Here is a 12956-nt window from a genome sequence, read left to right as displayed (position 1 = left end):
GCTGGAGGGAATGTGGCAAAACTGGGACATTAATGCATTGCTGGTGGAGTTGTGAACTGATCCAACCATTCTGGTTGGCAATTTGGAACTATGCTCAAAGGGCTATAAAAGAATGCCTGTCCTTTGATCCAGCCATACCATTGTTGGGTTTGTACCCCAAAGAGATCATAGATAAACAGACTTGTATGAAAATATTTATAGCTGCACTTTTTGTGGTGGCAAAAAAACTGGAAAATGAGGGAATGTCCTTCAATTGGGGAATGGCTGAACAAATTGTGGTATATGCTGGCGATGGAATACTATTGTGCTCAAAGGAATAATAAACTGGAGGAATTCCATGTGACCTGGAAAGAACTCCAGGAATTGATGCAGAGTGAAAGGAGCAGAGCCAGAAGAACGTTGTACACAGAGACCAATACACTGTGGTAAAATAGAATGTAATGGACTTCTGTACCAGCAGCAATGCAATGACACAGGACAGTTCTGAGGAACTTATGGTAAAGAACACTGCCCACATTCAGAGGAAGAACTACAGGAGAGGAAACACAGAAGAAAAGCAACTGTTTGAACACATGGGTTGAGGGGGACATGATTGGGGATGTAGACTCAAAACTACCACTCCAATGCAACTATCAACAATTTGGAAATAAGTCTTGATAGATTACACATGTTAAAACCAGGGGAAATGTGCATTGGTTATGGGGGATGGGGGAAGGGAGAGGGGGGTGAAGGGGAAAGTAAAAACATGAATCATGTAACCATGATAACTTATCTAAAAAATAAAAATTATTAAATAAAGATAAGAACTCAAAAAAAAAAAAAAAGAAAATAATTCTATTTTGGTTAAAAAATACATACCCTCAGTCTCATCCCAGTAGTTATTTATTTATTTTTAAAATAACTCCTTACCTTCTACCTTAGAATTGATGCGTAGTATAGGTTCCAAGGAAGAAAAGCAATTAGACTAGACCAGTGATGGGTAAACTTTTTAAAGAGGGGGCCAAAGGAAGGAAATGCTCATCTGTCATTTCTATTTCTAAGGCAACTCTTTCTAAGTTTCATTGTATTGTATCCTACTCATTGTATTTGTCAGATTAGGAATAATGTCACCCGGCTAGATAGAACATTTCAGGGGGCTGCATCTGACCCACAGTTTGCCCATCATTGGACTAGACAATTGGGGGTAATTGACTTGCCCAGGGTCATACAGGTAGATCTGAACTTGGGACCTCCTATTTACAGGCCTGCCTCTCTATCCACTAAGCCACCTAGCTGCACCCCTAGAAAGTCATTTAGATGAGAATTTAGTATTTAGGAGGTTCTATATTATTATAAATATACAGCAGTAGGGGCCCATATCCATGGGGGAATACATTCCAAGGTCTATAGTAGTTGGCTGAAAGCATGGATATAAACAAGCACTTGATGTTAACTGGGGATTACTGATATGGCACCCAACTACACTACCAGAAGCACTACTCTTGTGCTCTGGGGCCATTATTATAGTAAATAAAGGCTTTCTTAAACAAAGGCATTGTGATAATGCCACAACGAATGCAATCAGTGAGAATACCACAGGCAGACTGGAGGAAAATTGTGCATGGGAACATGGGTAGGAGTCAAAGAGAGACAAGTCATATAATGGGCTGATAGACTTCATCATGTTATATAGCCTGTACTCACTTGGTGAAGGGTTCAAAATTTACAAACCATTTATTTTTTCACTTTCTTGAATTTTCCAAATTTTAAATTTTTTCCCATTGTTAACCATGGGTAACCATGAATCAGTGACTATCAAATCAGTACATATGGGGGCACAACTGCACATGCATATTCTATACTGTATACACACACACCGTATCTTAAAGAACTTAAGAGAGATTAAATGACAGAGCTAGAGCAAATAAATCAGTAGTCACAAAATTAGAACTTTTAGGACAGGGGAAAGCAATCTAAAGAAGCCTGGGTTTAAAGCCTGCTTTTGTTTCTAGCTGTGTAACCACGAAAAAGTCTATTAACATCCCTGAGTCGCAGTTTCCCCATCTGCGAAATAGGGGAAATGATATCGCTCTGACAGGTTTGTTGTGCGAATCATATAGATATTGCCTATAAAGTGCTGTATGTCAGATATTACATGAAAAATATATATATGCTTCTGTAAACCACATCTACAATAAGAATGACTTTGTCTCTTGGCCAATATTCATGTCTTTAATTTCCCATCTTATTGTTAGCATTTTAATTACTATGTCAAGTAGCAGTGGACAAAAGGGGCAGCTTATTTTACTCCCCTATTTGAGAGAGCTTATAGTGTTTCTCCATTCCAAATGATGCTGGCTTTTGGCTTCATACATATCCTTTATCACTAAAAATGATCTTTCTATGCTTATGCTTTTTAGGTTTTAACATAAAGGTGTATTGTAAAATCTATTAATATAATTTTAGTTGGTTTTTTATATGTCTAATTATTATGTTCATTGCTTTTCTAATACTGAACCATCCTTGAATTTTTTTTTTTTAACCCTTACCTTCTGTCTTACAACCAATACTATGTATTGGTTCCAAGGCAGAAGAGAAAAGTGACAAGGTCTAGGCAATGGGGGTCAAGTGACTTGCCCAGGGTCACACAGCTAGGAAATGTCTGAGGACAGATTTGAACCTAGGACTTCCCATCTCTAGACCTGGCTCTCAGTCAACTGAGCCACCCAGTTGCCCCCTATCCTTGAACTCTTGCTATAAGTCCAACTTGATTGTTGTTAAGTCTTTTTTGCTATGATTTTATTTAAAAATTTTTGCATTGTTATACTTAAGTAATTGTGCTCTATAATAAGCATTGTTTTAAACTTCTGGATTTAAGTATTGGGAGTATATTTGTCTCATAATAAAAGGAGCCTGTGGTAAAATATTAAAAATATTGGCAAAGAAGCCAAGCAGGATGATGAAGAGCTTTGAGTTCATGACATAAAAGGAACTAAGAATAGTTAGCTTGGAGAAAAGAAGATGCAAGGGGAATATGAGAGCTGTTTTCAAGTAATTAAAAGGCTATCATGTGGAGAAGAGATTGGACTTGTTCTGTTTGGCCCCAGAGGAGAGAACCAGAAGCAAAGTGTGGAAGGTATTTTAAAAAAAATCAAAACAATATGTTCTTAATGTGAGGGAAAACTTCCTAACAATGAGAGCTTTTAAGAATGGAATGGAATGACCTGTCTCTAAAGGTGGTGATAGAGGTCTTTAAGCAGTCTAGATGATCACATATCAAGTATGTTATATAAGAGATTCCTTTGTATATAAATTAGATTAGATCCCACTGAGGTCCCTACTAATTCTCAAAATCAGTGATTATTTTCTTTTTCAGATTCTGAAAATAATTTGCATGGCATAGGTATTATTTTCTCTTTAAACATTTTATAGCATTCACTCATATATCCATCAAGTTCAGGATATATTTGCTTTCAATAATAAACACTGAGTTGAAAACCACAGACTGCAAGATCTGGGACAGATCACAGAATTGCTATGGTAAACTTTTAAGGATCATCTCATTCCACCTCACTTTGTGGAGGAAGAAATTGAAGCTCAGACCTGGAAAGGGATTTGCCCAAAGTCACACAATTTAAAAAAGCAGAAGCAAGGCTAGAAGAACCATATGGGACAAGCTCATGGATGGCCCTGGTAAGCAGGATTCTTTTAACAGGTAGAAGTGATTTTCAGGCCACTGAGTGACCCAACAGTTTCACTGATGGCTATGAGCTCTGCTGACACTCCTGTTTACTGACTTCATTGTCTAAGAAATGATTCCTGGACTTCCCTTTTGGCAACCTTACATTCCAGATCCTTTCAACTAATGACTTCTAAGAAAATCCTCAGTCTGAGCCATACAACACTGTAGTGGTTATCTACTGGACCCTGCTTCTGAGCCAGGGATTGGCCTCAGCTCATCACAAGCTGTACCTCAACTCACTTAGAGAATTCAGATTTTTCACTAGAAAATATACAGAGTTCAGGAGATAGGGTCAAGTGAGGGAAGGGTTTTATTTGTTGCAAAATATTTCACCAAAGTAGATGAGTTTGAAACCATTCTTCCAATAGATTCAGTGTAGAGTTTCTCCCCTCATAAAAATGTTTCTTACCTGGGTGAGGACATCCAATTGGCCCACAATATGCTCCAGGGTGTTGGTAACTGTCGCGGGTATAGTGACTGCCTCTGCCTGTGAGTTCCTGAAAGAATCTTGAGATTTCATTCTGAGAGAAACCTCTGAGAAATCCATTTCTGGCTGTTATAAAAAGAAAAAGAAAAAGCCATTCTTTATTCAATACCACCATAAACTGCATGAGATGAATCTACCTTTCAAATAATTCAAGAGAAACCAAGCCAAAAACACAAATACAAAAATGTCAGAAAATTGGAATCCAACATTTCCTCATAATGTTGATTTATGTATACCCCATATAGCTCCATTCCTTAAAAAAAAAAAAAAGGAAGTATGATCTTCCAATGTGAAAAAAAAAAATCAAATAAGTCTAAAGCTAAGAGGGACCCCGAGAGGTCAAACATAAGCTATCAACAGACCCACACTCACCTTTAGATGTTAGTTGACAAGCTAGTCCTTAAAGGAGAAAATGCAACTGATTAGAGGGTTTTCTAATATCGGGATGCTCTTCCTCAGATCCTTTAGAGTATCTGGCATCAACATTTGGTCATCAGCCTCTGCTTATTAAGTTGCCCTGAAGCCTTTTCTTCTCCAGGCTGTATAATTCTCATTTCCTTCATTTTTCTCACAGATCTACTCCTCTGACCCTCTTACTACTTCAGAGGGTCCCCTCAGAATCCTCTCCAATCTTTTAATAGTTGTGAGGTCCAGAAATAAACAAAATATCCTAAGAACAGTTTGAGCTTTCCTCGAGTTTTGGTTTCCCCTCCTTCACTGAAAACCATGGTGTCTCTGTGGACACACTGGGTCAAAGAGAATATGGATGAGTGAGGATCACCAGAGGAGCATCCATTCAAATTTCAATTGCTACATTTGGGATCTTCTCATATGAACATGAGAAAATTCTTATTTCTTTCATGGCATTTTGGTTTCTAAAATATACTAAACTGACTGCTACAGTTATTTCATAATGGGTACTCACTCATAAATATAGCTGGTAGGAAGCCTACAGGCAGATAAAGCACTTTCAACTTACAGAGTCAGGTATACATTAAGAGTTGGACAGCATTTGTGTTGCAGTGAGGTCTTCTGAGCCATTTGATACTGATGATAACTGACATTTACATAAAGCTTTAGAGTTTGCAAAACACTCGCTTATTTTCACTTGACTTTCACAACATTCCTATGAATTAGAAACTATAGGCTTTATCTTCATTTCAGACAAGGATATTAAAGTTCAGAGTTGCCCAACACCAAAAAACTAATACCAGAGGCAGAATTTGAATACAGGTTTTCCAGATTCCAAGTCCACTGTCCTATCCATTACACAATACCTATTTCCCAAGTCACCACATTCCTTTGTTCCCTCCTGACCAGGCAGTCAGCATCTAAGACAAGAGAAGGAAGATTTTCTTCTTCCCAGGGAATCAGCAGTGGATAAAGCAGTGAGGGACATGTATTTCAGCATTCTAAATTCTTCCTTCTTGTACAAAAAAAAAAAATTTCAACAGTAAAAGGGTCCTAGGCTAGTCCTTTAGAAGTTTTATTTAATTGACAATATTACTGAAATTCTTCTTGGATTTAGAATCCTAAGTTATGTGGGAAAATGCAGTAGGATCCAGACATTTAAATCCCAATAAACTTTTGGAATACAAATACAATACACATTATTCAATGTCCATCCCTAAGTCTTATTTCAGAAAGGCTACAAAGTTTGGTGTTTGCCAGCTAATTGAGGGAAGCTAATTCTATGGCTGCTTAATTAAACTTGCTCTCAGAGGTGTAGTCAAGATGGTAGAGTAAAAGGAAGAAGCAGTGAGCTCCCCCTATCCTTGAGCTTGGCTTCCCCACCCCACAACACCTTCAAACAGATCTAGAAAATGCTACAGCCCAATTCTTGTTCAGGAAATGGGGACTGGGGGAGTGGGGAGGTGCAAGATTAAATCACAGCAAGTCATTTCTCCAGTTCAGGCAGACAGACAGGTCTGCTGAAAGGATCTGGTCACAAACCTGCTGTCTAAACCATTCTAGCACAGAGAGAGGCTGTGCACCAGGGCAAGAAGAGGTCTCAGATCCAGCATAAAGGACCAAAAACTTGTTTAGGGAATAGAGGTGCCACATAGCAGCTCCATTCCCCACTACCCATCTCTGAGAGCAAGTTTAAATAAGCAGCCATAGAATCAGCTGCTCTCAATTAGCTGGCAAACATCAAGCTTTGTGGCCTATCCAAAGACTTAGGAATGGGACAGGTCTCAGTGATAGACTGGGCACATACTGGGCACTGAATAATATACATACTACTTGTGTTTCCATAAGTTTGTTTAGGATTTAATTCCCATTAACTGAGAAATAGCTGAACAAGTTGCAATATAAGAAGGAATATTACCATTCTATTAGAAGTGATAAGAGGAGAGGGGTACTAGGTGGCTCAGTGAATAGAAAGCCAAGCCAAGAGATGGGAGCTCCTGGTTTCAATTTTGGCACTTTAGAACTAAACATGACACTTTCAATGTGGTCTGACGATGGCAGAGGGCAACAGGTCTATTTCAAGCCTCAAATCTTTTTTTTCATAGTTCAAAAGTTTTTTTTTTAATTTTTAAAAGATATTTTATTTTCCCCAATTACCTGTAATAATAATTTTCCACATACATTTTCCGAAATTATAAGATCCAAATTGTTTCCCTCCCTTTGATCCTTTCCCCTTCCCAGAGATGTTAAGCAATTTGATCTGGGTTATAAATGTACTATTTGTGCCAAACATATTTCCATATTGTTCAGTATTGTAAGAGAATGATCATACAAAACCAAAATCCCAAAATAAAAACACAAATAAACTAAAGTGAAAAATTTCATGCTTTGATCTGCATTCCAATTGCAACAGTTCTTTCTCTGGAAGAGGATAGCATTCTTTGTCAGAAGTCCCTCAGAATTGTCCTGGATCATTGTGTTGCTGATAGTGGCTAAGTCTATCACCATTGATCATTCCACAATATTGCTGTTACTGTGTACAATGTTCTCCTGGTTCTGCTCATTTCACTCTGCATCAGTTCATGTAGGATCTTTCCAGCTCTTTCTGAAATCATCCTGTTCATCATTCTTTACAGCACAACAGTATTCCATCACCATCATATACTACAATTTATTCAGTCATTCCCCAACTGATGGACATCCTCTCAATTTCCAATTCTTTGCCATCTTACAGAGTTAGTGACAGAGTCAGAAATCTAACAGATCTTCTAATCCAAAATCCAGTATTTTTCCTCATTATAGGCATACTTTGTCATAAACCATCCCAATAATAGCCTTTCCATCAGCAGTTAATCAATAAGTCTATTTACTCAAATATGGCCATCTTTTTTCCAGACTCTTACCTTCTATCTTAGTATCAACCCATCAACCCTAAAATAGAAGAGCAGCAAGGGCTGGCCAATCAGGATTAAGTGCTTTGCCCAAGATCACACTACTAGAAGTGACTGAAGCCCCATTTGAACCCTGGGTCCTCCAGACTCCAGGCCTGGTGTTCTAGTCACTATGCCACCTGCTGCTCCTTAAATGTGTCGATCTTATATAAAGTTTCAGACTAAAATTGCTCAGGGAGCTATAATCAGCACCAAATGTCAAGCGCAAAGTCTTCATTTAATGAAGAACTGAAATATGCCAGTAATTTGTTGTAGCTTGAAAAATATAAAGCCATTGTTAGCAGTACTATGTGCAAGTGACTCACTTGAGATGATGATGTGATGAAACCAATCATTGTGCACAGAGGAGGCTATTAACACCTTATTCAGCCTCTGACAAGGCAGAGAGAGCACCAACCACCATAGTCAAACAATCTATAACAAGGAAGAAGCACTTTAAGATCCAACATCAGTTATTCAGACACTGTTTGCATATGGCAATCATAACAATGTTGATAGGTCTTAGCCTCAAACCAGAAGTTCATGAGAATTTTTCTCTGTCATTTGCATAGGATCCCCAGTCTGGCCCTGAGCACACAACTCTGTGAAGGATAAAGGTTCTCCTCAATACTTGGGCCAGGGGAAGGGAAAAGAAGGAATGTCAAAGTTCAGAGTATCCTTTCTTTGACTGTTGTGTGCCATTTAAATCCTAGCAGCTTCTAGTTAAGACATATGCAATTTTGTCTCCAAACTAGGGCCAAATATAAAACTGAAGGGAGTTATATACACATATGTACACACAGATACAAACATACTTACACTATATATATATATATATACACACACACACACACACACACACACACACACACACACACACACACACACATATATCACATCTGTCTCTGCCAAGATTTGACTACAACTTAATCCTTGATTGAACATTCATTTCACAGACTGTCAAATGGGAAGGAAGGTTCCTATGACGTGTGCATATTCATTCTCTTCTTTATTCTTATCACAGGAGAACTGCCCTTACTAAGAACTAATGGGGATTAACGAGGGCAGTCAGGTAGCAATGTGGATAGAGCCCCAGGCCTGGAGATGGGAGGTCCTGGGTTCAAATGTGGCCTCACATTTTCCAGCTGTGTAACTCTGGGCAAGTCACTTAACCCCAATTGACTACCCCCTAACACTCTTCAGTCTTGGAACCAATACTTAGTACTGATTTCAATCAAAAGGTATGGGTTAAAAAAAAAAAAGAAGAAAATCAACAGTGATATATTTCTATACCTATATAGAGGATGATTTGGGAATCTGGCAAAGTGTACATGTTAAAGGGAAAAGGACCTCCTTGTACAAAAATATTTATAGCTGCACTTTTTATGGTAGCAAAGAATTGGAAATTGAAAGGATGATTGGGGAATGGCTGAATAAATTGTGGTATATGACAGTGATGGAATACTATTGTGCTATAAGGAATGAGGAACAGGATGATTTAAGAAAGAACCGCAAAGACCTATGACAAAAAATGCTATCCACCTCTAGGGAAGGAATTCTTGGAGTTGGAATGCAGATCAAAGCATATGATTTTTTTCATTTCCTTATTTGGGTTTATGTTTTAGGGTTTTGGTTTTATAAGATTATTCACTTAAAAAAATGAACAATATGGAAATATGTTTTGCATGATAATACATGTATGTATAACCCAGATCAAACCGCTTACTAGCTCCAGGAGGGAAGGGAGATAAGTTCACTCATATAACTCTGGAAAACTTATATAGAAATCTGTTATTATGTGTAATTGGTTTTAAAAAATGTACATATTTCCCTCCCCCCCTAGAAATTATACATAAACTCCTTCAATGGAAAAAAGCCCAAGTGCCTCTTCTGAAGTAAAAGCTAGTTTCATAGAAACCCCAAACAGAAGCCACAGACATATTTACTTAATAGAATCACCAATAAGGTTTGGGGGACCCATGCTAGCCCTATGATTTAGGATTCTGGTTTGGAGTAAAAGAAGTAGAGGAAACTTGTGATTCTAAACATAGTACTTACTGGACCTATGAGGGAGCCTGGTTTTTTTAAATCATCTGATTTTTCAACACTGAGGGCTTTCTCCTAAAGCAGCAAGATATATGCATGAGTTTCTACGTGAGCACTGGTTGCTGAGACTTGGTGAATATCTAGTTTATAAATGTGGAAAATGCCTTTAAGCATTTTATTCTTTCTTACCAGGTTACAGAGAAGAAAGGGTCAGTGTAGTGGTGAGTCAATAATGGCATTCAAATTAAAATACCCAGTCAGCCTCAGTCCACATCAAGTCTCTGAATCCACAATTACTCACTAAACTTGGAGAGGGAAACCCTGCTATTTCATTAGACTTTTTCTGGAACCACTACCCATAAGGATATATTTGGTTGCAGAACTATTAATGAAACTAATGTCTGACCTGAGGAGAAAAACAAGGGAACAAGAACGGGATCTGGTCTAATAGAAACACACATTTATCCATTTTTTTTAAGGAATGATTTTTCTACTGATCATTGGTTTGTACACTTAGAACTATAAAAAAAATCTTAGAGGCCATTTGGTCTGACTTCTTTTTGTTTGTCAAAAGAGCAGGGTTGGACTAGATGACCAATGAGGTCCTTTATAGCTCTAAATCTGTAAACCTATAAATCACTGGAAAAATTAAAAACAAAAACATAAATCAATGCTGCCAGATGTCCCAGGTACCATTCCAATTTAAGAGGTCTTGGTAATCTTGACCCTGTTTAATCAATCTTTCTTTCTTTCTTTCTTTCTTTCTTTCTTTCTTTCTTTCTTTCTTTCTTTCTTTCTTTTTCCCTTCCTTCCTTCCTTCCTTCCTTCCTTCCTTTTTTAGTTTAAAACCAATATCTTTAGTCAGGAGATTAGCAACAATTAGGCCACCCCAAGAGTTGACCATAGAGATCAATACCTGGGACCATAGCTGGTAATCTTCACTTCCCAGATGAAAGATTTGGCATATGATGGGTAGACCACTCCATTTTTCCATAATTAGGGAATCTTTTCCCAACAAGGGGTGAGTTTTAAATGTGCTAAGGCAGTGTTTTAGCAAATCAAAAGAGAAAGACTATATCAGAAAGAGATCTCAGCCCAAAATGATCACAAGCAGCAGGAAAGGGGACTTTGAGTGGTATATAAAGGTAGTTTGCAAGTGCAAAATGAAATAAGGACTACAGTGGGAAAGGTAAAAAGGTGATGCAGTGGGGGAAGTACAGGGCTCAGCAGATAAAGAGCCAAATCTGAAAACAGGAGGGTCCTGGGTTCAAATGTGGCCTCAGACACTTGGCTATGTGACCCTGGGGCAAGTCACTTAAACCTCATTGCCTAGCTTTTACCATTCTTCTGTGGCACTCAAGTGTATTGATTCATGACAAAAGATAATTTTTTTTTAATTTTTTAAAAAGTGATACAGTGATGATCTAGAAACAGCTCAAGAACAATTTTAAACTGGCACTGAGAGTCAGGGACAGCTTTCCAGGGGGTGGCAAAAGAACACGATCCAATTTCTCTTACTGAAAAAAACCAACAATCTTTGGTAAGGATCTTGTTCCCTTTCTAGGAAGTATACAGAACTATACAGAACAAGTTTCAACCCTTCCCCTGGGATACAGATGTCTCTTTTAGGAAGGAGATGACAATGGTCACTCAGTTCTAAGGTGTTATATCATATATAAATATGTATATATATAAAACATATATGTTATAACATAAGTTCTAATGTTAATGTTATATTTAAATTGTGTACCCCCCCAAGTCAACCAACAATTAACAAGCATGTATTAAGTGCCTACTATGTGCCAGGCACAGTGAAAAATAAAGGTGAGACATATATGTATATGCATGTACATACATAAAGATATAGAGAATAAATATTAGGTAATCTAGGGAGGGAGGCACTAAGAGTCTGGGGAAATGGTTGAGGGAAAGCAGAAATCAAGATGACAGCTCCAGAGCTAGAAGGATGATATCTCAGGAGTCATTTGGGCCAACTGCCTCCTTTATACATGAGAAAACTGAGGTTGGGAGGGGAAGTAACTTGCCCAGGGTCATACAGGGAATAAAGGGCAGGAGCCCCTAGTATGGCTCTGTTCTGATCCTAGGAAACCCTGCAATAACCCTGCCCCCCAAAAAAACTATAGCTTCCTGTACTTCTAGACTCTATAGTTAGTCACTAGGTAAGCTTTTGCACCTACCAATATCCAACATCCATACAATGAAGTAGATTGCTGATCATCCTAACAAAATGAGTTCTGTACAGGAAAGCAAGTCAAAGAAATAGCATTCATGCTTGAGATTCTCCTCTTTTGAGCATGGAACACAGCCTAAAAATATAGTTATATGTCCATCTGAGGGATTCTAGGAGCTAGTGAATTCATTTTGCAAATGCTCTTGGGTTTCTATTAGTCTCTTCTGATAAACAAAAGGAAAATTGAGAATAAATGCTTTGGGATCATTTTGGGATTAGATATAAAATAGCACAGCTGGATCTTTGGGAAAAAGATATAAACCAGGAGAGCTTTAATGAAATTATGATAAACCAGAAGCTAGAAGATCTGATCAATATTCACAGAGCCTATGTCTACTCACTATCATCAAAAAAAGCTATGTGGCTAGGGCAGCTAGGTGGCTCAGTGGATTGTGAGCCAAGTCTAGAGAGGGGAGGCACCTGGGTTCAAATCTAGTCTCGGATACTTCTAGCTGTGTGACCAAGGGCAAGTAACTCAATCCCAATTGCCTATCCCTTACCATGCTTTTTTCTGCCTTGGTACCAATACTTAGTATCAATTCTAAGACAAAAAGTAAGGATTTTTTTTTTCTAAAAGCCCTATCATATGCCCATTATGCATCTAATACTGTCCTAGGCTCTTCTGATAAATTAATGTAAACCAAACCCAGCAGCTAGTCTCAAAGAGATCACAACAGAGTAGACAACACAAAACACATCAAAACAGAAATAACAATACTCTTCACAATCTGGGAAATAAAAAAGGAACGTGTGTATGTGCTAGTGCGGGGGAGAGGAATACATCTGAGCTCTATCATGTTTGTTTTTTAGATGAACAATTTATTTATCCAGGATTATTATACTAAGTATATTGGCCATTAAATTGCTTACTACAACATCTGCTTAACAGAACTTAGGAATATTGTGAGAGGCAGTTGATTAGCAAGATGGTAGGCAGAATCAACATTTTTTGGAATATGATAGAGCTCCCAGTGACAAAGAGGAACACAAATGATTTATTTATTTATAGTATCCACTTGAAGGCAGCATACTAACTATTGGACTTGAATTGAAATGAAACCTCAAGAACAAGAGATGGCTATTTTGAGACACAGAGAGAGAGAGAGAAGA

At 38.0% G+C, this 12956-nt stretch overlaps 1 protein-coding gene across 1 annotated transcript in view; it reads right to left on the bottom strand.

The window, feature by feature from the left end:
* POC1A (POC1 centriolar protein A) overlaps window positions 1-12956 on the bottom strand; it is a 171987-nt gene that overhangs the window by 74743 nt on the left and 84288 nt on the right. The window contains exons 9-10 of the mRNA XM_044674969.1: window positions 10183-10208; window positions 4131-4274 (exon numbers count right to left, since the gene is read on the bottom strand). Of these exons, the coding sequence (XP_044530904.1) occupies window positions 4131-4274; window positions 10183-10208 (170 nt within the window). The remainder of the gene's footprint in view (window positions 1-4130; window positions 4275-10182; window positions 10209-12956) is intronic.

The sequence above is a fragment of the Gracilinanus agilis genome, chromosome 1 (assembly GCF_016433145.1).
Source record: "Gracilinanus agilis isolate LMUSP501 chromosome 1, AgileGrace, whole genome shotgun sequence".
In the NCBI taxonomy this organism is placed as follows: domain Eukaryota; kingdom Metazoa; phylum Chordata; class Mammalia; order Didelphimorphia; family Didelphidae; genus Gracilinanus; species Gracilinanus agilis.
This window is presented reverse-complemented; position numbering and strand designations above follow the sequence as displayed.